This window comes from Rhododendron vialii, chromosome 4a (genome assembly GCF_030253575.1).
Source record: "Rhododendron vialii isolate Sample 1 chromosome 4a, ASM3025357v1".
In the NCBI taxonomy this organism is placed as follows: Eukaryota; Viridiplantae; Streptophyta; class Magnoliopsida; order Ericales; family Ericaceae; genus Rhododendron; species Rhododendron vialii.
The window spans coordinates 16,212,896-16,235,461 of record NC_080560.1 but is presented as its reverse complement, the minus strand read 5'-3'; the positions used below and the strand labels follow the sequence as shown (position 1 = coordinate 16,235,461).

The following is a 22,566-nucleotide window of genomic DNA, read 5'->3' as shown; positions in this document are numbered from 1 at the left end:
AAATTGGCATGCGATGAATTTTCTGAGATCAATTGTTAATATTCTTTTTGGTGAGAACTTGGTGGATATTAATAGGAACATTTATTTCGCAAGTCCAGGAAATTATTCCTCTTCGTGTTGATGACCCTGGCCATTGGGAAAAAGACCGTGTTAGGCCAGTGACTCTAATGTTCAACGACTTTCTTTCACCGGATCATCTTAGGGAAAAGTATCACGGGCTGCCAACCCTGGTGACTCTAAGTTCGATATTGGATCCAATTTTGATGAGATATTATTTTGGCCATGGTACTATTTGATTGTGGTTCCCCACTGTTGATGGATATAATGTTGTGATCACCACCAAGAATGATTAATGGTTATATGCTTCATTGGTTTTATTTATTATTTTGTTGGACACATCGTATGCCAAATTATGTTTAACGGTAAATTATTTTCATCCCCGCTTTCAACTTCATTTAATATACATATTTGCTATCACTGAGCTCGTTAGTTGACGGATTTTTATCCAACTTCTCTTTCAGGCAAGTTGGGGAGTTAGGCAAGGACTCTGGCCGCATCTCGGGGGTTTTTTTTGTTGACCTCCTTAGGGTGTCTCATTCTAATTTTATTTTAATAAATCACTTCCGCATTGGAAACAATTGTCAGATAATGACTCCTTTTTATTATTGTTAGATCACTGGATATTGGTTGGTTTATGGGATGTTTGTAACCCATACTTTTTGTTGAACTTAATTGGTAGGAGTTGTTCTTAATAAAAAAAATGGTTGACCGTTTATTAGTTCATTGCCTTGGTTTTTAATCAAATTTCTTTTTAGGCTGCATGTTCTACGAGTTTTAATCTTGCGGTTCATGGCTGGTCACTTCCCATTTTGGGGTGTGACACTTGGACACATAAAGGATACAGGTGTTATAGTCCCTTGCTACGTAAGCACTTTGTAAGTGCTGACGTGACATTCTTTGAGACCGTCCCATATTATTCCCCAGCAGGTGCATGGTTACAGCCACCCATGTTGGCTGATCTTGGTCTGTCATCTTGTCTTTCCGAGATTGCTCCTCGACCACCCATTACATCGGTCTGTCCTCCCGAGACTGCTTGGAGTGCATTGACCACGGGAAAATAACATGGTATGCTTGGAGTGCATTGACTTGGAAAACCCTTTTGAAAGCTGACACGAAGAAATTACTTGACATCTTTTGTAAATCTTATTTTGGAGATGTAATTTAACTTTCATTATAATTCTTTTGACCAAGGATATATGTAAACACTTAACTCTTTTCCTTACTTCGTACTAATGATAATTTGGGGCCGTTGTGCCATGAATGTAATATTTTGGAACACTTGGTGTTGAAACTGAAATTCTATGAAATGAACAGGATAAATTCTTTTGGGGTATTTTTCTTAATAATTGTGAGAATTTTATTTCTGGATAATCATTAATATGTATGTTAAAAATTGAGGATGTGACATTGTTCTAAATGGCGAGGCTTTTTGTTTTTGTGCCACATATGTACTGATATCAGTTGTTTGTCTTCTTATCTTTAAAATTGTTTGCTGCTACGTGCGTCTGTTTAAACGACAATAATTTTGAGCGAGTATGCTTCCTCGATTAACCTCTTTTTCTCTAATCATTGTTTGAACCTTTACAACGGTTGTGATTTCTCCCACGGCTTCCATTTTCTGGAGAAAGATTACGTCTTCAGGAATGCTCGAGGTTCCCAACAGGAATGCTCGAGGATTCTTCACTGCCTTCCTAAGCTGGTCTATAACAAAGATGGATTCAGCTCCAACGTCCAATCCCAGCTTAATACTTGAGGACTCTTTAACTGCCTTGAAGCAAGGGAAGGAAACAGGTCTCCCACACTTTGAGAAGTTCTTTTCCCAAAAGTAACTACCGTTGGAGGCGTTATATTAGGGAAAATGACGGCCCAGAACGTGTTTTGATAATTAATACCCGCCAAGGACATGCTGAGAACATTTGAGTACATTTGTTAATGCTGAAAATGTCCTTAGAGGGTATTAATTATCAAACACGTCATTGGCCGTCATTTTCCCTTATATTAGTAGCATGGATGAATGAAAAAGAGAAGTATACAAACTGAGTGTAGATTAAGAATGGTTCAAGGCATAATCTATTATGAGTTCCTAAATAAATAATTAGGCATATTGGTTATAATGGACATTGTAGAGATGTCAAATTCCAACATGTCAAAATACCACGTAAGCCTCCAATAAAATTTGACATCCCTACTATTTTTGAAGCCAAGGTTGGAAATGCTTGCTATATTAATTCTTTTTAAATTGATGATTCAGGCCAACAATATCGAGCTATTGCAATCTTTTTATCCTAAGCTTTGGTAGATAGAAAATGGAGCCCTTTTGATACTCATTCGATTGCAACAATCTCATTATAGAGTTACACGTGAGAGTTCACCTTAGTTCGAGCACCAACTATATACTCTTGCGAGGACTGAGCGTGGGGCTTGAAGACCCAAACCTATTGTTAGGGGATTCTATGTTCTTCTAACTTGGATGTAAGTACTTTCAATTTCTCCTCTCTTTTTTTAATTTTTAAAAAGACAGTCAATTAATAGCACAAGTGTATAACAATGACCATAATATTCCTATTTGAAAGCTAGTATTTGTCAAATTCAGTAAATACACTCTACAGAACCAATATAAGAGGGTTCATAATAGCCCAAACCCCAATTCATGTCTCTCAAATCGTACACAAAATTTTACCCCTAACTCAACACCCAAATTGATGGAGCCAAAAATTGAGCAAAACAGAATCTGATCGGATGAAGAAGAAGAAGAAGGTTTGAGGGCGGAGTTGATGAGGTGGTGATACTGTTCCCCTCGTTGCCTCTTTCCTGATGCCGACGTTGCCGCTATTCCGCACGATTACAAATTCTCTCTCTAACTTCGTATGAGGTAGAGAGAAGAGAAGAGCTTTGGGTTATGTGAAGTTGACAATGGTGGCCTTGGTGAGGGAAAGAAAGGGTTAAAAAGGTGTCCTCAACAGTTTTATAATAGGAATATTATTTTTAATTTGAGGGTATATTTGCCATTTCAGTTGTAGATTTAACACCATTTGGGGTGATTTAACAGAAGGGGGTATTTGAACATTGTCAGGTAAAATTAGAGAGGTTAGTGATATTTCAAAAACCTCAAGGGAGGTACCTGCATTTGTCAGAAATCTTAGGGGAGGTCAGTGAAATTTACCCTTATTCCTTTGTTTTGTTGATGTACTATTATGTGTCCGGACCCGCCTACACAGGACCAATCTTATGAACCAAAGAACTTGAGGTCGGTTAAGCTTGCTTGGTTTTTAGTTTCTTTAAATTCATTCAAATAAAATATAAGCTAAACTCGATCACTTTTTATTATTCGTTTATAAAATTAATTAGACCTGCTACATTTTCAATCCGAAGAAATATCTTTAGTGTATCAATATAGTGTTGTGTGGTTCGTACATATAATTTGAGTTTAATTTATTTATCCTACCGTGTTAACTTGTTGAGAGATGTTTCGACCGTTGAATTGTGAGTTTCTTTAATGTTTTAAATACAACTACCAGAAAATTTCTGAGCAGCGAGGCACATGAATTTTCGGCACAATGGATCTTGCCTCCATTGAGAGATTTTTCGGCCGTGAATTGTGAGTTTCTTTAATGTTTTAAACCAGAAAATTTTTGGGCAGAGAGGCACAAGAATTTTCGGCTCAATGAATCTTGCCTCCATTTAGAGAATTTTTTGGCTGTTGAATTGTGAGTTCTTTTATTGTTTTAAATACAACTACTAGAAAATCTCTGAGCAGAGAGACATATTTTTGGCACAGTGAATCCTATTTTCATTGAGAGATTTTTCGGCCGTTGAATTGTGAGTTTTTTTAATGTTTTTAATACAATTACCAAAAAAATTCCTGGCCAGAAAGACACAGGAATGCTTAACCATGAAGTTTCATTTGATTTAAACTTCCAAACTTTCTAGTTTCCTCCTAACCACTTACGGCAGCCGCGTACACAATCATTATAAAATAATAAAATAGTATATACTTCCGTTCAAATTCAAATCTCACCCCTTTTGAGTGTGTCCTCGCATTTCATTTGTGCCTTCTCCTCCGTCGTTTCCACCACCACAAACGCCACCGCCCCCCGCCATCCCGCCATCACAATCTGTAACGAAGCATAAGAGAAGAGAGGAGAAGAGGCAATGGAAGCCAAGATCGGCAACTTCTTCGACTCAGTCACTGCCTTCTTCGGCGGCGGAGACCACATCCCCTGGTCCGATCGCGATACCATCTCTGTAAGCTTCTCCATTTTTCACCACTTCTCTTTTTAGTGTGTGTGGTATTTTTTTCCGCATGTTCTGTCTTTATTTTATGGTCCCCAGATTAGACGAGGCGCCCAACACCTGGTTATCAAAATGCAAAAAAACGTGGGGCATGAAAAAGAATACAAAAAACTTTGTTAGCGACCATTGGGACTTAGGGGATGCATTCCAATTTTATTGGCCGGATTAGATAGGAATGGCTATTAAAAAAATCAGTTGAGGCGCATTTTTCTGGCGTTTGAATGCAACGATTTGGTGGAGTTGATTATATATGCTCTGGACAAATGATCCTACAAAATACTGCTATTGATGATGCTTTGAGGTCGAGTGGTGGATTGGGTAAAATACATTAACTTAGGCGTTATTTGCACGAAGTCGTTGCCCTCACGTTCGAACCCACAACCTCAAGGTATTATGCACGTTTTGACCACTGAACCTGTGAGCCCTTCTTTGGCATCTAGTAGTTTACATCGTATGTGAGCCTTTCATGTAGAAGATATTGGAAGTGTTCTAAATAGGCCACGGAAATTTCTATCCGGTAAGTAACAATTCATGGTATCGGCATAGCTTTACGTGTAGAGTTTTGCTCAATAATTTTTAAGAAGAAATCAAAATGCTTCATTGTTTACTTTTCTTCCATTCACATGGCTGTTTTCACATACGTGGGATTCTCTTCCTGCTTTTTCCACCAATTTGTCTATGTTCTGAGGACTATTGTATATGTAGGGCTGTGAGAGGGAAGTTGCAGAGGCTGTGAACGGTGTCTCAGATGAACTCAAGAGTGAATGCATTATGCGGTTATCCTGGGCCCTCGTTCATTCCAGACAACCAGAAGATGTGCAGCGTGGGATAGCTATGCTTGAAGGTTAGAACCAATTGGTCAATACCAACTAAAATTTTCTTTTTGATGCAAGAGTTCATCCTTGTTGCTTACATCGCCTGTTATCCATGATCCATTATATTAGGATTCATGCACTTAATGTCTTACCTGCATAAAAACCTTGTATTCCCTACCCTCTCACTTTTACTGTTGGAGTTGTTGGTCTTCCTTGCCCAGTTTTTGTGCTTTCAACTGTCTTGCTCGTTTATTTGTAGTATGTCGTATCTTTGTGACCTCAATGTATTCGAAGTTTAAACAAATTCATTTCAGTAGCCTAATCTTCGTTATTTGATCATTGAGCTTCTTGTTACGAACAATACTGCTCCATAAAACCCTGCAATTCTGGTCATTCATAAAGTCTGTGGTACCGTTAATTCATAAAGTTTGTGATACCTTGAATTCAAATTGCCTCTAGTTAGTCAATGAAAACTGTGCTTTTATACTCCAAAAATACGAGAACATTTGGCTTCAAGTTACCACCATCATTATCTATCATGATCAGCTTTTTTCATGTTATTTTTGGTTGCCTTTCACGGAAAAAAGTTATTGGTTTCCGCTTGCGGTTTAAAGGGGATTTAAGCCATTACGGAGAACTCAACAATTTGTCTTTGGCAGCCTCACTAGCCAACAGTAGCGGTCCATTGCAAAAGAGGGAAAAACTTTATCTTTTGGCTGTTGGATATTACCGAAGCAGTGAATATCCAAGGAGCAGGCAGCTTGCAGAACAATGTTTGGAGGTTTGTTTTTCCTTCTAGTTCTTTAGTACTTCCAGATAATTACTATAGTTGGTATTCCCTGAATGCATCCATCAGTATCTTCCTGTAATCGGGTACTTTCATACAGCGATACTGCATTATCTCTCTCTCTCTCTCTCAAAATTCTTTTGTTTTTCAATTCGAGCATAATTCCTCATCTTCTCATTCATGCCACAGTACATGATACTCCATCTGATGTGAGGTAATATTTATTTTCTCACCCCCAGTTATTTTAAATGCCCTTCTCCCACTCTAATGACTTAATTCCGATAAAACAAAAAACTCCAATGACTTTAATTCGATTTTTTTACTACAATTACTTGGGCAATATACATACAATTTGACTTTCTTGAATAGTGTGGTGCAGAAAATAGTTTTCTCTTTTAGTTTACCATTCGATAATTGTGGCAAGTTTTGCATGCATCTTGAATTGAATTACGAGTTACGTATCATTCATTGCAGATTGCACCTGATTGGAGGCAGGCTTTGACGCTCAAGAAGACTGTTGAAGATCGAATTGCCAAAGGTAACTACTTGAATTTATGTTGAGATTTGTGGAATGGGAAAGAATTGTACGAGAAAGCTGCTCAAACAACTAGAAAATCTCTTTGTTTTACCCTTCCATTTTCTTGTCCTCCACAATCCGAATCCAAACACAGCCTAAATATACCAAACAGAAGCAACTGAATACAAATTTTTTTTGTTCTGCAGATGGTGTTATTGGAATTGGGATTACTGCTACTGCTGTAGGACTTATAGTTGGTGGGATTGCTGCAGCTTTGGCTCGAAAAGGTTGATTACGAGTAACATAGTACTGCCATAATTTCCTCCGGTTACATCCTTTTTTGCTTTTCCCTTCCTTTTTTGTGAATTTTTTTTTTTTTTTTGGATTGAATAATCGTAGGAGTAGGAATTCCCTATCAGTTGGTCTGATTCTGTAGATTTTGGTGTACTCGGTCAATAAATATAGATGAGCCATTTTCATTTCAAATCATGTTATTTAGCTGTGGATAAGCTTTGTTGCAAAGGCGATGATTGGTGCAACTCTCCCTCCTGGGATAATGATATTCTCTTTAGCTTTTCCATAATGATTTTCTCTTTTCGCTTTATTTGCATCGGAAATTCTAGACCGAAAAGCCCACGCATATTCACTCGGCAATAAACGGAGTATAACGTATAACGTCCAAACGAATTGTGTCCGATACTCCAATTATGGAGATAAGCTATCAAGTTGCCAGATTGTTGTATTGCACCTTGCCTCAAAGAAAAGCGAAGGAGATAACTGGAAGACCTTGTCCCATCTGTTAGGGGTATATTACAATTCGAATTGTGTACGAACAAATACTAAGAATCACCACATAGCCGTCATGCTAAATGGTCAATTCCATGTATCACTCGGTTTGTAGACAATCAAGCGTGTGTGTCAAATAATTACCCTACCGAAAAATCCTCTTCCATTAACTGATCGACTTTTATTACATGTCCAGCCTCCATTTTTGCATGAAGATCGTTAAGTAATGGAAAAATAAAACTAGACTCACTATAGGATTCGTCACCAACTACAAACACATGAACCTTATTTCCGACATCAATCCAGCTACAACCCGGTTGCTTCTTCAATCCCTTGTCTTTCATTTCCATCCTAAGTTTTGCAGCTTCTCTCCATCTCCCAGTTGAAGCATATATGCTAGACAGTGACATATACGTACATGCGTTTTCTGGCTCCACGTCCAAAATTTTCATAGAGGCAAGCTTCCCTATATCTGTGTTGCCATGAACATTACATCCGGCAAGTAGAGCCCGCCAAACATTTGCAGAAGGCTCAGTTGGAAGCTTTTGAATGAATTCAAAAGCCTCCTTGAGCTTCCCTGCTCTACCACAGAGATCAACCAAGCATGCATAGTGTTCTTGTCTAATTTGTATGGCATTGTCTCTTGTGAGCTCATCAAAGTACTTTAACCCATCATCAACCAAACCAGCATGGCTGCATGCTGCAAGTAACCCAACATATGTAACATCGTTCGGTTGTATATCAAGGTTGCGCATTTCTTTGAATAAACCGATTGCCTCATCACCACATCCGTGGTGAGCATAGGCCGCAATCATTCCATTCCAGGAGACCAAATCTCTCTGGCTTGAAAACCCATCATTGAACATTTTCCCAGCAGTACCCAACTCCCCACACTTTGAGTACATATTTATAAGTGCTGATACCACAAATGCATCGTTTTGATGTACTGTCTTGCAAATTACTTGGTGAATTTGACGTCCCTCGCTGAGACCCGCCAAATCACTGCAAGCACCAAGAACGCTCACAAAAGTTCCTTGATTAGGCTTTACGCCATCGGCAGCCTGCATTCTTGAAAATTTTCTCAATGCCTCTTCACTTTGACCATCTTGGACATACCCTGTAATCATGCTTGTCCAAGAGATCACATTCTTTTGTGGCATGTCGTTGAACAACTTCTGTGCCCGCTCTAAGTCTCCGTTTTGGACAAACCCTGTGATTATCGCATTCCATGAAGGAACATCTCTCTCTGGCATCCTCTCAAACAAATCAAATCCCTCTGCCAACCTTAAATTCTGGGCGTAACCCGTAATCATAGCATTCCACGAAACCACATTTCTTTCAGGCATCGAGTCAAAAACCACCCGAGCTTCGTCAATCCTCCCATTCTTCGACAAAGTCGAAATCATCGAGGTCCAGGAAATCACATCCCTTTTAGGCATACAATCAAAAAGCTTCCTAGCCTCCTCAATCCTCCCACATTGGCCCAACGTGTTTATAATCGTATTCCAAGAAACCACATTCTTAACGGGCATTTTCTCAAATAGACTCAAAGCAGAATCGATCAGACCGTTTCTCACGTACCCATCAATCATGGTGTTCCAAGAAACCTCATTCTTGTAAGCCATCTCATTAAACAGCTTCTCTGCTTCGGAAACGTCATTCGTTCGTCGTAAGTACCCATTTATCATGGCAGTCCAAGTGACCACATTTTTCTTAGCATCCACCCTATCAAACAACTCCCTTGCTTCCCTAACCATTCCCCGATTTATATGCGCCGAGATGACACTCGTCCACGCGATCACATCTGGGTCGGGCATTTTATCGAGCAGCCGGCGTGCTTCTGCGATTCGACCCTCTCTGCTTAGTTTTGCAATCATCCGATTCGACATTGCCATGTTTTGGTACCCTGCATCGCTTATTCGAGGTATCGATGATTTGGCATTTGTGGGTTTATTCGTTGAGTGATATTGGCAGGATTGAAGATTGAGATTGCATGACGTGGGTGCAGGGGTTCGAAAAGATCTCAAAAGGGGGTTTATGGTAAAATCTCTGCGTCGTCTTAAAGCGATGGAGAGCCTGAAACGTGCTACCATTTTTGAGTTGGGTTTTGAGAGAGAGCGTCAACGGAGTGAAGCGAGAGTTTTGAACTGTACGATGGTCATCGACTGTCGTAGACTACATGTAAACATGGGAAAATTCTTGAATGTAAATTCTCTCCAATTTGACAAAGAAATGACTTGTGTTTATGTACAAATGGGGAGGAAGGATTCCCGGCGGGAGGTGACCGGAGAGAGAGAGTGGCTGAAGAAGGTGTCATAAAAACTTGGTTGCCGCCAACGGCTTGGACCGGCCTGGCGAGCAAACTGTTTTTCCTTATTGGGACGGTAGGCACGGGTATCCTTTTATATCTTGGTACCGTTCTCGATTGACCGCTTTTCTTCTTTCTTCTTTGTTTTTTTTAAATTTTTTAAATTTTGAAAACCAAAACACTCAAAGTAGAGAAATAAAATAAATTCTAACACTTTTGATATACCTTAAAATTGGTCTTAATAACAAATTAAGATGATTAGCATATTATAGATTCTAAGTTTTGTTGATTATCTTAAAAATTACGAGTATTTTTCAAGGAAAAAAATAGGTAATTTTTTTTGTATGGCCGAGATTCTGATACAAGATTGGTATCGACAAGTATAGGCCTGTACGGGCAAGGGTCCTGTCCAGTCCCATTCCAACCACTTCGGTCGAGTTTGGATCATTTGTGGGCCCTTTCCAGGCCCACAACAATGATCGGAACCATTCACGTTTTAAAGCTCGTCGAGAACATTGACTCCGCCAAAAATTTCGTTGATCGGATATCGTTTAATATGATATCAAAATGCATTTATTATTAGCGGACCGAATCAATTGAGATCCGTCAGAATAATTATAGGAGCAATCTCTTCCCATAATTCTAGGATTATTATTCTGTTTCCATAATTATTGTTTCCTAGTTGGTTGTATTCTTTTCCTATATATGTGTGGCTGTGTTCCACTAATTAATCAATGAGAATCAATCATATTTATCACAAAGCACCTCTTATCATGGTATCAGAGCAGGGTTCATGTTCTTGCTCTTTCTCCTTCGCATAAGACGACACACTGGAAGAATACAGCAGTTTCAACCTTCAATCCATCTTTACAGACATGGTTGAGGCTCAAGAAAAGGTTCAGAAACTTATTTCTGATCTCTCTTCCCCTTATTTTCTTCATTCAGCCGACCACCCCCGTACCCCCCTTGTTGATATTGCTCTAACCCATACCAACTATGGGTCCTAGAGCCGTTCTATCACAATGGCCCTTTGTGCCAAAAATAAACTGGGTTTCATTGATAACACCCTACCTTGCCCCACAGATCCCGATATTCAACCCCTGTGGAAACGAGTTTCCACGATGGTTCTCTCATGGTTGTTGAACAGCATCAGCAACACAATTACTCCAAGCCTAACCAGTTGCCGCACGCCGTATGAACTATGGCGTGATCTTGAATCCAGATTCACTCAAGGGAATAATGCTACCGTTTTTAAAATTCAAAGAGAGACCACTCATCTTCAACAAGGTAATCTTGATATTACCAATTATTATAATGCCTTCAAAACGCTTTGGAATCAACTCGATGGGATTGATCCACTTCCGGAATGCACATGTGGTACCGCCACAGCTTGGCAAAAAAGGGTGTCGAATAAGCGTGTATACCAGCTTTTGATGGGAGTCAACGAACCGTATCATGTTCTTCGTACTCAGATTCTCGCCATGGATCCGCTTCCCGACCTTGGAAAGGTTCATGGCTTGTTAATCGCGGAAGAACACACCAAAAATCCACAACCTATCATCACCACTCAGCCCATTCAAGAAGACTCGGCCATGGTGAGTCACAGGTTCCAAATTCAACACAATCAACCCAAAATCAACAGTGGACAACACCGAAATCCACCAGGGCCACGTTTTTTTCCGCCACCACAGCAGTCTCCATCCCGACGGCAACCACAACAATTCCCTTCGCCTGCCAATCCACCACGCCAACTGCACCATGCTCAGCCTGATACTTCATCCCGACCCAACAAAGACCCGAACGCTCACTGCACTCATTGCAACCGTGCAGGTCATTATAAGTCGGGCTGTTTTAAACTTATTGGGTATCCAGAATGGTTCTTCAATCGCCTCCCCAACCAATCCTCTGCCCAGTCCAATTATGCAGCGCAAACACCGGACATGGATTTCACTCCACGCTTGAGCCCCGCCGAGGCGTCCCAAGCCTATGGCTTTTACGATAATCCATCTGCTTTTTTCACTGGTAACACCCATTTATTTTCAAATGATTGGATTATTGATAGCGGTGCGTCCTCTCACGTGACGCCTCACTTATCACTTTTTACTTCTTATACAGCTACTAATAATATTTTGCCAGTTCGTTCTGCTTCTGGATCCACTCATGCCATCTCTCATATCGGAAAAATAATAGTCACCCCGTCTATCACCCTCTTTGATGTCTCGCATGTTCCTAGTTTTCGTTTTAATTTGTTATCTGTACAAAAGTTATGCCATGATCTTAAGTGTGTTGTTTTTTTCTTTCCTAAATTCTGTCTCTTTCAGGACCTCAAATCGAAGACTGTGATTGGAGCGGGTGAGGCACGCAATGGCTTATACTACCTCCGCACTTCTTCCTCTGCTGCCCTCACATCCCCAACCGATGACCCTACCCTATGGCACCAAAGATTAGGCCATCCAGCCTCTGCTAGCTTACCTTCCTTTTTACATTGTCGTTCCCCTAATAAAAATTCCCCTTGTGATGCTTGTTTGCGTGGCAAACATACTAGACTACCTTTTCAATTAAATTTCAATAAAAGTGTCGTCCCTTTTTCTCGTATTTTTGTTGACATTTGGGGTGGCTATCATACTCCTTCTACTTGTGGGGCTCGTTATTTTCTAACTATAGTTGATGATTGCACGCGTACTACTTGGGTGTATTTATTGCGTTACAAATCGGATGCCCTTTCCAAAATTCAATTTTTTATCAACATGGTCCAAACACAATTCAACACAAAAGTTAAATTTTTTCGTTCAGATAATGGTTCTGAATTTTTATCCCGTCCTGTTCAAAAATTATTTCATGACCATGGCATTTTACAAGAGTTAACATGTGTTGATACCCCTCAACAAAATGGGGTTGCTGAACGTAAACATCGTCACATCTTAAATGTGGCCCGTTGCTTACGCTTCCAAGCCCACCTTCCCATCAAATTTTGGGGTGAGTGCATTTTAACAGCAGTTTATCTCATTAATCGCACTCCCTCACAAACATTGAAAAATGCCTCCCCGTATGAATGTCTTTTTCGTCGCACCCCCAATTATAAATTCTTGCGTGTTTTTGGATGTCTTTGCTATGCCCAGACATCCCGTGTCAACCGTGACAAATTTCAACCCCGCGGCGTCCCTTGTGTGTTTTTGGGATATCCTCCCCGCCACAGTGGATACCGCCTTTTTAACCTCGACACAAACACTTTTTTTATCTCTCGGGACGTCACTTTTTTTGAGAATATTTTTCCCTTTCATACCCAAAGCCCTCAAAATTGTGATAAATAATCCTCTTTGTTCATACCCAAAGCCCTCAAATGTAATATATATATATATTACATTTCCGATAATTGTGTCAAATGAGTTGCAATCCATTGTTTCACACATTTTTTTTCCCAAACTTAATGCATTGGGTATACAAATACATTATAAATATGGGCGAAAATTGCAGTGGACGATGCGGTACATAAGCTGGTCAAACACATTGGGTTATCGAAAAACACTTTGTAGCCGAAGGTGGTTCTTATCTAAGTAGCGCAATTCGCGTGCGCGAGTGTGAAAGCGTCTTTGAAAAATATCTCCAACTTCTAAAATTCGCAAGGGTAAGGATTGAGAACGCGACCGCATAATTAGTATTGGAGCGAAAGCATAGAGCGAAAGAAGAGGTAGAAGAAGCTTTGTTGTATTGTAAGCTGGGAATGGAAATTGGAGCTGAATCCATCTTTGTTCTAGACTTTGCGTAGGATGGGAGTAAAGAATAATCCTCAAGCAGTGCCGTCAGCAACTCATGAGTAAATGTAATATATATATATATATCAGGGCGGTTTCGGGGACAACTAATTAGACACTTAAAAAAACACCTCATAGTTCCTGATCAAATTTTAATGATCCAAGCCGCTCAATGTGATCAGAACGTGATTTTAAGGGTACTCGCTTGAAATGAGCGAAAAAAAAAAGACCGGAAAAGGCTTGATTTGAGCAGTTTTTAGCTTAGATTTGATGAACGGTTCAATTAAAAACTGCTCAAAACAAACATTTTCCGGTCATATTATTTGCTAATTTATCGTGGGCACCTTTAAAATCACATTCTGCACACATTGAACGATTCGGATCATAAAAATTTGATCAGGAACTATGAGATTGAAATTTGGGGTGTTTTTTTAGGTGTTTAATTGGTTATCCGCAGAACCACTATATATCCCTTCACTGGAAAATGGAAACTGGAGAAACAATCACAAACCTTGTAAAGGTCCAGACAGGAATTTGTGGTTGGAGTGTAATCTTACTCAAGTATATGCATGGTGAAGATGCAAAGTGCTTTATTCTACCTATTATTCTTACAAACTTGGTTGGAAAAATGCTTCCAATACTTGGTTTCAGAAATAAGAAAAGAAGATACTTTGTTCCAACCACCAAGCTACATTTTAATCCACAAGAGTATCCAGAGTATAGTATTATGTACATTGGCAGATAATCACAGTCTTTCCGTACATACCAACAATGGCTGCTCAGAGAATGTGTCCGAGAGAAGCTATTGAGAGGAGCAACAGCAATCAACGTCCTGCTGTTGATAATAACTGTGATTCAGTAAGCATTGAGATCAAAGAGGTTGGTGAGAGCTCATGCTGTTCACATAGCTCCAATAAGTGGCTGGAGTCCATTATGGAGGAGGGAAACAAGTATCTGCACTCCGGTTTGCAGAAGCCTAAGATACAAGCGGTTCAACCGTTTCTTCGTGAGGTTGAAACCAACAAGAAATCATATGATCCCAAGGTGGTTTCCATTGGTCCCTGCCATCATGGAAAACCAGAGCTCCAACCTATTGAGAGGCTCAAAAAACCAATGGTACTACTGTATGTCGAAAAAAGGCAAGTAAAGATTCATGAACTCTATGAAGAGGTGGTCAAGGTGGCCAGTGATGCGAGGAAGTGCTATGCTGAGGGCTTAACAGAAAGGTTCAATGACGAGGAATTCACTCACATGATGTTCCTTGATGGTTGCTTCATCCTTCACTACATTTGCAGCATTGTAGAAGGGAACCATGAAGAATTGAAGAAAATCCCGCAAATAGCCTTGGTGCGTAGAGACTTGTTGTTACTAGAGAATCAACTACCATTCCTAGTCCTCAGAGTTTTAATGAGACCGAGTTTTGGAATTGCTGAAGGGGAAAAGATGATCACCGCTTTCATTAAGCGCATAAGGGGAGAGCCCTCAAAAGCAGTTGCGCTGCTGGAACAAATAAAATACTTCATTCGACAGCATAGTTTGGGATTGAAAAGCCACTCCGAGGTTCAAATACAAGACAGGAAGGACAAAGATGATGACGAACCAGTTCACCTTCTTGAACTTGTTCGAAGGCAATTCATAGATCCAAAAGCTTTTGGAATTGGGTGTGTCATAAGCAGTAGTTGGTACTCTCGTCGCTCAGCAAAGGACTTCAAGAATGTTGGGATCCACTGCAAGCCTAGCAGGACTCATCTGTTCACAGATATAGAGTTCAACCCTAAATTCAGTTATGGGATTCTGACTCTTCCAAAGATAATCATCGATGACACAACAAAGTCTATGCTTTTGAACTTAGCGGCCTATGAAGTATGCCCCGATAATGCCAATGACCTGGGGGTGACCTCTTACATATGCTTCATGGATTCAATCATCGATCAAGATGAGGACGTGAAGGAGTTGCGGTCTAAGGGCATAGTCATGAACTTCCTCGGGAGTGACACGCAAGTGGCGGATCTTTTCAATGATATAGCTACTGAATTGGCTCCTAGCCCTCATGCTTATCTGCAAGTTAAGAGTGGTATTGAGAAGCACCATCGGATCAGTTGGAAAAGTTGGATAGCAGAGTGGCATCATAGTTACTTTAGGAGCCCTTGGACTTGTATTGCAGTTGCTGCTGCAACTTTGGCCATCACCTTGGGTGTCGCTCAGACTGTTCTGGCTGCATATCAGACTTACCTAACAGCCCATCCCCCAAAGGATTAAAGGGTGGTTTTTTTAGGTGATGGTCCCTCAAATGGTAAAGATATGGTCTAAGAAGCAAGGACACTTCTGAGAAGGCGACACAACACTCGTCGGGCACTGGGTCGTCCAACTGATCCTTTGTTATTTAGACTTAGAGATACTGTTGGAATAAAAAACTTAATTATTATTGGTGATGCGTGAGTGTGCAAGAGAAAGGGACGAAGTGAGAGTGCTAGCTGGTACATGTGTGTGGGGTTTCTTGGTGTGTTTAAATATATGGGTGTATGATTTATGCAAAGTGTGGGGGGGGGGGGGGGGGGGGGGGGGGGGAGAGAGAGAGAGAGAGAGAGAGAGAGAGAGAGAGTGAGATGAGAGTGAATTGTAATTTTGTACTGTAATTGTGTGAGTTTGATAAATAAAGAGTTGTGTTTTATTGTGTGGAATTGACATATGTGATTTATGATGTACTGGCTTCTAGAAATTTTTTTTTTCCTTAAATGCTGTGTGTTTTATTTTACTTGTTCTTTTTTTTTTTTTGATAAGTATTTTACTAGTTCTTTTGGAATATTTGTGAATGAATGTCATGAAAAATAAGGCTCCTTTAAATGTGAATTGGGATTATGTCTATGTTTTACTTTTATTATATGTCTTAAAGTTCAATGAGCAAAGTTCAAACCAAATTAAATTAAGTACTTGGGAGAAGAAAAGAAATATACTTTGAAAATATGGAAAACCGACGAATCTCTAGGTGGCGATTCTAGCAGGCCTAGGCGCTTGGCACTCCTTGCCACCCGACTAGCAATTTTTAGGACACCTTCTTTGGTTCTTTCTCTGTTACGACATTGTCATAGCCTCCCCAACCAAGGATGATGGTTGGGACTGTAGGGGTTCGATTTAGGAGGAGGGACCTTGGCCTGAACTAGTACTTCTCTTCCGCTGCTCTGTTCCTCCGCCGCTGAACCTGCAACAAGTCACTAAGGCTGGAATAGCCTAGTGACCCTCCGACGATCAAGTTAAATGTAAGGAGAGTTGCTTTTAGGTCTAGGGTTAGGAAAGATGGCATACCTCTCAAAGATGAATATCCCTTTGTATTTATAGACCTAGGTTAACTTGGGCTCCAAGCCAGTGCGTGGAGGTCACGCTTAGGTAACCGCCCTTGGTGACATCATAGATGACGCCACGGGATAAGACGGTTACGAAGCACATGGGCAGATGATCCTTTTCGCCACGTATCGCTCATGGTCCCCTCCTGCTATGCTGCATTCTGCCAAAAGTCCCAAGCGGAATGTACACCTCGGTAACTAGCCGAAGTGTAAACAGGAGACTTGACTCCGAGCGAGTAAATAGAAAGATATACACAGGCCCATGTCAATATGAGGCCTCGGTTGATGGTGGTCCGGTTATATTACCGAGACGATTACCGAAGCCTCCACAGGGACACTTTACCTTACAAACAATAGTAAGAGTCGAGAATAAAGTGCAAAACTTCTACAGGGAAAATGAAGGGTCTTAAACTGATCTTTATTTCCATTTCTTTTCCCTTCCTCCCCTAACCAAAAAAGAAGATTCTCATGTGATTTATGTGTCTACAGTTCAATTTTTGGTTGTTTACAAGTTAGGTGTGTGAAACATGCTTCTCACTTTCGTACAAAGGAGAAAAGATACTTCACAATCAAGACAAACTCCAACAAAAAAGAAAAGAAAAGAAAAGAATGATGGGACAGCTTTAACTTTCTCTAAATATTGCAGATATACCAAAGTAATAAAATTCGCAAGATCGGCAGGCTCTAGTGGAGGATTATATTACTAAGATCTAGACTCACAAGAGAACTTGCAATGGCAGACGAATGCGGCTTCCAACGAGTTGCTAGCCGATGAGCCACTCTGTTACTCTCTGCCGCACCAAGAGAAAGACCAGATTGTCCAAGTTGCCGATATCTCCAGATTGTTCCATTAATATATAACTAAGGATTGCCTTTTCTTTTTCTTGTCAACCTAGTATAGTGGGTTGTTTTGTTTTCCTTTTTAATTGATAGTAGTTACTCCTATAAAGTTAATGGAGCAATTTTTGGACTCGTAATAGATTATCGCTTGAAAGCATTCTTAAAATACAGTTAACAGTTTGCATACTTCTCTTATTTGTTCATCTATACTACTAATATATTGCCTCCAAAGGCTGTTAATTTAACAAAAGAACTCCCCAGAGTGTGGAAGACCCATTTCCTTTCCATGTTTCAGCTCTGTTGAATTATCTTTGTTGTGCTTTAAGTTAGGTATGGCAAATTAAGTTGAATGTAATCTTTGTTTTAGACCTGTCTTAACAAGGCAGTGAAGAATCCTCAAGTATTCTCTTGAGCAACGCATTGGACAGAGTAGGATAACAACATTGGTATTTACTTCGGAATATGATACAGACAGAATCGAAATGAGTGTGAGAATTCAAATTAAAATTTCTTGATGCTTCCCTACGATTTGTAATTTAAGCCTGGTTTATGAACTCCCCAAAGTGCGGGGGAATGAGTACCTTTTCAGGATTTATAAGAGGGAGGATTGAAGAAGCTTTGTTGTATTGTAAGCTGGTATTAAACATGGAAAGATCTCAGAGAAGATCTCGAAGATTTGCCTTGACAGATTGCTGATTTCTAGCATTAACTTAGTGATTTGCTCTACTGTATTTTCCTTGTATAGTTCTCTTGATTTATGCTATTTTCCTTGTAAAGCATAACACAATGTATTATTGTCTTATATATATTAATAACTGAAGGGATCTCCATACATAAGAAGGGAGAGAACCATTTTAGCAACCAATGTCTCCTTCTTAGTATGTTTTGTAATATGGTATCAAAGCAGTGAAAGATCTTGACTCTATAGCCATGGCAGACAAAGAGAAAGATAAGGATCCTAGTTCGGTTGATGTACTAGGATCTGATGACCCATACTTCATACACCATTCAGACAACCCTACTGCCGTTTTAGTTTCTCCACTTCTTTCTGGAGATAACTACGGAACATGGCTTCGTGCAATGACCATGGCGCTTCGCGCTAAAAATAAACTTGGCTTTGTCGACGGTTCAATCGAAGAGCCCAAGGAAACCACCCAACTACGTCAATGGGAGTGCTGTAATGACCTTGTCAGTTCATGGATCCTCAACTCCACAGAAAGTGAGATCCGTGTTAGTATTCTATACGCACAAACTGCAAGGGAAATATGGATCGATCTACGTGATCGATTCACCCAGACTAACGCGTCGAAAATCTATCAACTGAAGCAATCTATTGCTAACACCACACAAGAAGACTCGTCAATCTCCACATATTTTACAAAGATGAAAGCGTTATGGGATGAACTCAATTCCCTTTCTACTTTGATGCCTTGCACTTGTGGCCATGGGAAAGCTAATGCAGCCCTCCAACAGCAAGATCGTGGGATGGAATTTCTTCAAGGCCTTCATGGGCGTTATTCCGGTCTTCGAAGTCAGATCCTACTAATGGATCCATTTCCAAATGCCACCAAGATATATGCCTTAGTGCTACAAGAGGAGAAGCAACAAGAGATACATTCTTCAAGACCATCCATCACTACTCCAGAAGCTGCTGCTCTTGCAGTGAACTCAGCTGTTACAAATAGTGCAGAAAATAAGTATGTGCCTATCCAAAACCGTGCTAATTTTAGCAGCAATAACAGGGCTCCTCATCAAAACCATCCATCGAACCGTCAAAATGCATATTCCAATCAGCGCAATAGCGGTGCAGACAATCATCGGACAGGAAAATCACGAATGCATTGTGATTACTGTGATTTGGACAATCATAATATAGACACCTGCTATAAACTGCATGGTTATCCAACTGATAAACCAAGGAATTCTCGCAGAAATCAGGGCCATTCGAACTCTCTTTCTTCAGGACCTTCTCGGGCTAATGATCGAGCAATGGTCACTGCTCCTATGGTTACACAAGAACAGTACAACAAAATTTTGGCCATGCTCTCATCAGGTAGCACAGATTTCAATGCTAACTTAGCAGGTATAGCTCTTTCTGCTCCATCATTTTCTGCTTGGATTATCGATACAGGTGCTAGCAACCACATGTGTTCTTCCCTATCACTATTCTCATCTTATAAACCTTGCCCTAATCCATCTTTTGTTCAATTGCCTGATGGCTCTGATGCAAAAATCACCCACATTGGAACTGTGGTTCTTTCACCAGATTTGCAACTTGATAATGTTTTCTATATTCCATCTTTTAAATTCAATCTATTATCTGTGAGTCAGCTCACCAATTCCCATCAGTACTCAGTTGTTTTCTTGCGTGATCGATGTATTTTTCAGGACCTGTCCGCGAAGAGGACGATTGGATTGGGTAGTGTACATGGCAATCTCTACTATCTTCAAGCATCTTCCGCAAACCTAGTTACTGGAACACCTACCATTGACATCTGGCATTGGTGGCTTGGGCACCCTTCCCATCACCGAATGTCTGAACTAGCAAAGAATGTTTCCTCTATTTCTTATTCCCCTCTGCATGTTTGTGACATTTGTCCACAAGCAAAGCAAACCAGATTATGTTTTCCTCATAGTTCCATTTCTACAAATAAACCTTTTCAATTAATCCATGTTGACATTTGGGGTAGTTTCTCCAAACCATCCATGAGTGGTGCGCGATTCTTTCTTACCATTGTGGATGATTTTTCACGTTGCACGTGGATATACCTTATGCGTTTCAAGTCTGATATGAAATATCATTTGTAATCTTTTTTTTCCACCGTAAAAACCCAATATCATTGTCAAATTAAACATATATTTTCTGGTCAAGGTGAGGAGTTTCTCCCAGAGATTCAACAAATTCGATCTGACAATGGCAGTGAGTTTTTATCCAATGAAATGCAACATTTTTTTTCTGAAAATGGGATTATTCACCAGCGTAGTTGTGTCTCTACACCTCAACAAAATGGTGTTGTTGAACGCAAACATCGTCACCTCTTAGATGTTGCTCGAGCATTATGATTTCAAGCCAACTTGCCCCTTTATTTTTGGGGAGAATGTATTCTCACTGCAGCTTATTTAATCAACAGAATCCCTACACCCTTACTTCAGAACAAATCACCCTATGAAGTACTATTTTGCACCCCCGCTTCCTATTCACATCTTCGTGTATTTGGTTGTCTGGTTTTTGCTCACAATGCTCACATAAAACACAAATTTGACCAACGTGGAAAGCCCGGAGTTTTTGTTGGATATCCTTATGCCCAAAAAGGTTACCGGATTTTTGATATCAAAACAAAAAGCATATATGTGTCAAGAGATGTTGCATTTCATGAAACAATTTTTCCCTTCAAAGATATTTCATCAGACTACACTTCACCAGTGGTCATTCCTTTACCCATCGAGGATCATCCACAATTTGATTATGCACCAACTCAGCCCATCTCTTTACTAGAACCAAATCTGATTCGCCCGGGCAGACCACCCATCACCCAAATTTACCAACGCCGCCACCAACCTATCCAAAATGAACCTATTGAGGTCCAGACTCATCCATCTCCCTCAGTTCCAGCAGCCACAACTGAACCTACCACCATGCCTCATGTTGCTGATAATTCCTTGAGCATTGACAATTCCCGTGACACCAGTCATACCAATCGTCCTCCTCGTGAGCGACGAAAACCATCTTATCTCAAGGATTTCCATTGTTCTACAGTTGCTAATGTTACACTCCCAACTCCTACGTCTTCGCAACGGCCAGGTATTCTCTATCCTCTTGAACAATACATTTCTTACACACAATTTTTCTACTAATCATCGAGCCTTTCTATCTTCCCTTACCTCCACTGAAGAGCCAAAGTCCTTCTCCCAAGCAGTTAAACTTCCATAATGGCGTGAAGCCATGGCTGCAGAAATCGATGCACTCGAAAAGAACCATACCTGAAGTCTGACTCATTTACCACCCAACAAAAAACCTATCGGGTGTAAATGGGTTTATAAGGTCAAGTTTCAATCTGATGGCACCATTGACCGCTACAAAGCTCGCCTAGTTGCGAAGGGATTTACACAAGTTCAAGGTCTTGATTACCACGATACCTTTGCGCCTGTAGCAAAACTTGTTACTGTTCGTGCTCTCTTATCAATTGCTTCTATAAAACATTGGTTGCTTCATCAACTTGACGTTAACAATGCATTTCTTCATGGTGATCTAAATGAAGAAGTGTATATGACCCTTCCACCTGGGTTTGCTCAACAGGGGGAGACTTAAGTTTGCAAGTTACATAGGTCTTTATATGGTTTGAAACAGGCTTCTCGCCAGTGGTTCGCCAAGTTCTCTCAAATTATTCAACAAGCTGGTTTTTCCCAATCACGAGCAGATTATTCCTTGTTTACTCGTATTAGTGGACAGTCTTCCACCTTTGTTTTGGTATACGTTGATGATATTATAGTCATAGGCAATGATCTCACAGCGATTCAGCACCTCAAAGATTATTTAGCGAAGAATTTATTCATCAAAGACCTTGGCCGACTCAAGTACTTCCTTGGGATTGAGGTAGCCCAATCACAAAAAGGATTATTCTTATCTCAGCGCAAATACACGCTAGATATTCTCCAAGATGCAGGTTTACTAGGTGCCAAACCTTCTGATTTTCCTATGGAACAACATCTTCGTTTAACGCCAATTGACGGTGTTCCCTTATCTGATCCGTCCACCTATCGTCGCCTTGTTGGACGTCTCATCTATCTTACAGTCACTAGGCCAGACATTGCATATTCAGTCCATGATCTCAGTCAATTTATGCAAGACCCTCGCACCTCACACATGGATGCTGCTACTCGTGTTCTTCGTTACCTCAAAGGTTCTCCCGGAAAAGGAATTCTATTATCTTCAACTAGCTCACTCAATATCAGCGGTTTTTGTGATTCTGATTGGGCTGGTTGTCCCACAACTCGTCGCTCTACGACAGGTTTTTGCATTCTTCTAGGCTCAAGTCCAATCTCATGGAAAACCAAGAAGCAAACTAC

At 40.4% G+C, this 22,566-nt stretch overlaps 5 protein-coding genes across 5 annotated transcripts; 4 read left to right on the top strand and 1 right to left on the bottom strand.

The window, feature by feature from the left end:
• The first annotated feature begins 4,004 nt into the window (after window positions 1–4,004).
• LOC131321811 (mitochondrial fission 1 protein A-like) lies at window positions 4,005–7,052 on the top strand. The gene is made up of 5 exons (XM_058352764.1): window positions 4,005–4,305; window positions 5,059–5,197; window positions 5,828–5,949; window positions 6,430–6,493; window positions 6,679–7,052. The coding sequence occupies exons 1-5, from the start codon at window positions 4,213–4,215 to the stop codon at window positions 6,762–6,764; spliced, it is 504 nt and encodes a 167-aa protein (XP_058208747.1). The 5' UTR covers window positions 4,005–4,212; the 3' UTR covers window positions 6,765–7,052.
• Window positions 7,053–7,366: 314 nt separating this feature from the next.
• On the bottom strand, window positions 7,367–9,665 carry LOC131321806 (pentatricopeptide repeat-containing protein At2g35030, mitochondrial). The gene has a single exon (XM_058352760.1). The coding sequence runs from the start codon at window positions 9,349–9,351 to the stop codon at window positions 7,399–7,401; it is 1,953 nt and encodes a 650-aa protein (XP_058208743.1). The 5' UTR covers window positions 9,352–9,665; the 3' UTR covers window positions 7,367–7,398.
• Window positions 9,666–10,740: 1,075 nt separating this feature from the next.
• LOC131321810 (uncharacterized) lies at window positions 10,741–12,214 on the top strand. Its single transcript, XM_058352763.1, has 2 exons — window positions 10,741–11,588; window positions 11,888–12,214. Exons 1-2 carry the CDS (start codon window positions 11,000–11,002, stop codon window positions 11,920–11,922), a joined length of 624 nt encoding a protein of 207 aa, XP_058208746.1. The 5' UTR covers window positions 10,741–10,999; the 3' UTR covers window positions 11,923–12,214.
• A 1,589-nt stretch (window positions 12,215–13,803) lies between these two features.
• LOC131321808 (UPF0481 protein At3g47200-like) lies at window positions 13,804–15,989 on the top strand. Its single transcript, XM_058352762.1, has one exon. The coding sequence runs from the start codon at window positions 14,090–14,092 to the stop codon at window positions 15,575–15,577; it is 1,488 nt and encodes a 495-aa protein (XP_058208745.1). The 5' UTR covers window positions 13,804–14,089; the 3' UTR covers window positions 15,578–15,989.
• A 2,440-nt stretch (window positions 15,990–18,429) lies between these two features.
• On the top strand, window positions 18,430–19,238 carry LOC131323739 (uncharacterized). Its single transcript, XM_058355583.1, has 2 exons — window positions 18,430–19,173; window positions 19,233–19,238. Exons 1-2 carry the CDS (start codon window positions 18,430–18,432, stop codon window positions 19,236–19,238), a joined length of 750 nt encoding a protein of 249 aa, XP_058211566.1.
• Window positions 19,239–22,566: the final 3,328 nt, after the last annotated feature.

Bases quoted from the DNA above. Each gene is read 5' to 3' on its own strand.
- LOC131321811 (XM_058352764.1), top strand. From the start codon at position 4,213: ATGGAAGCCAAGATCGGCAACTTCTTCGACTCAGTCACTGCCTTCTTC. The intron at 4,306-5,058 runs GTAAGCTTCTCC...TTGTATATGTAG, and splicing joins CCGATCGCGATACCATCTCT to GGCTGTGAGAGGGAAGTTGC. The intron at 5,198-5,827 runs GTTAGAACCAAT...TGTCTTTGGCAG, and splicing joins TGGGATAGCTATGCTTGAAG to CCTCACTAGCCAACAGTAGC.
- LOC131321806 (XM_058352760.1), bottom strand. From the start codon at position 9,351: ATGGTAGCACGTTTCAGGCTCTCCATCGCTTTAAGACGACGCAGAGAT.
- LOC131321808 (XM_058352762.1), top strand. From the start codon at position 14,090: ATGGCTGCTCAGAGAATGTGTCCGAGAGAAGCTATTGAGAGGAGCAAC.
- LOC131321810 (XM_058352763.1), top strand. From the start codon at position 11,000: ATGGGAGTCAACGAACCGTATCATGTTCTTCGTACTCAGATTCTCGCC. The intron at 11,589-11,887 runs GTAACACCCATT...TGTCTCTTTCAG, and splicing joins TCCATCTGCTTTTTTCACTG to GACCTCAAATCGAAGACTGT.
- LOC131323739 (XM_058355583.1), top strand. From the start codon at position 18,430: ATGGCAGACAAAGAGAAAGATAAGGATCCTAGTTCGGTTGATGTACTA.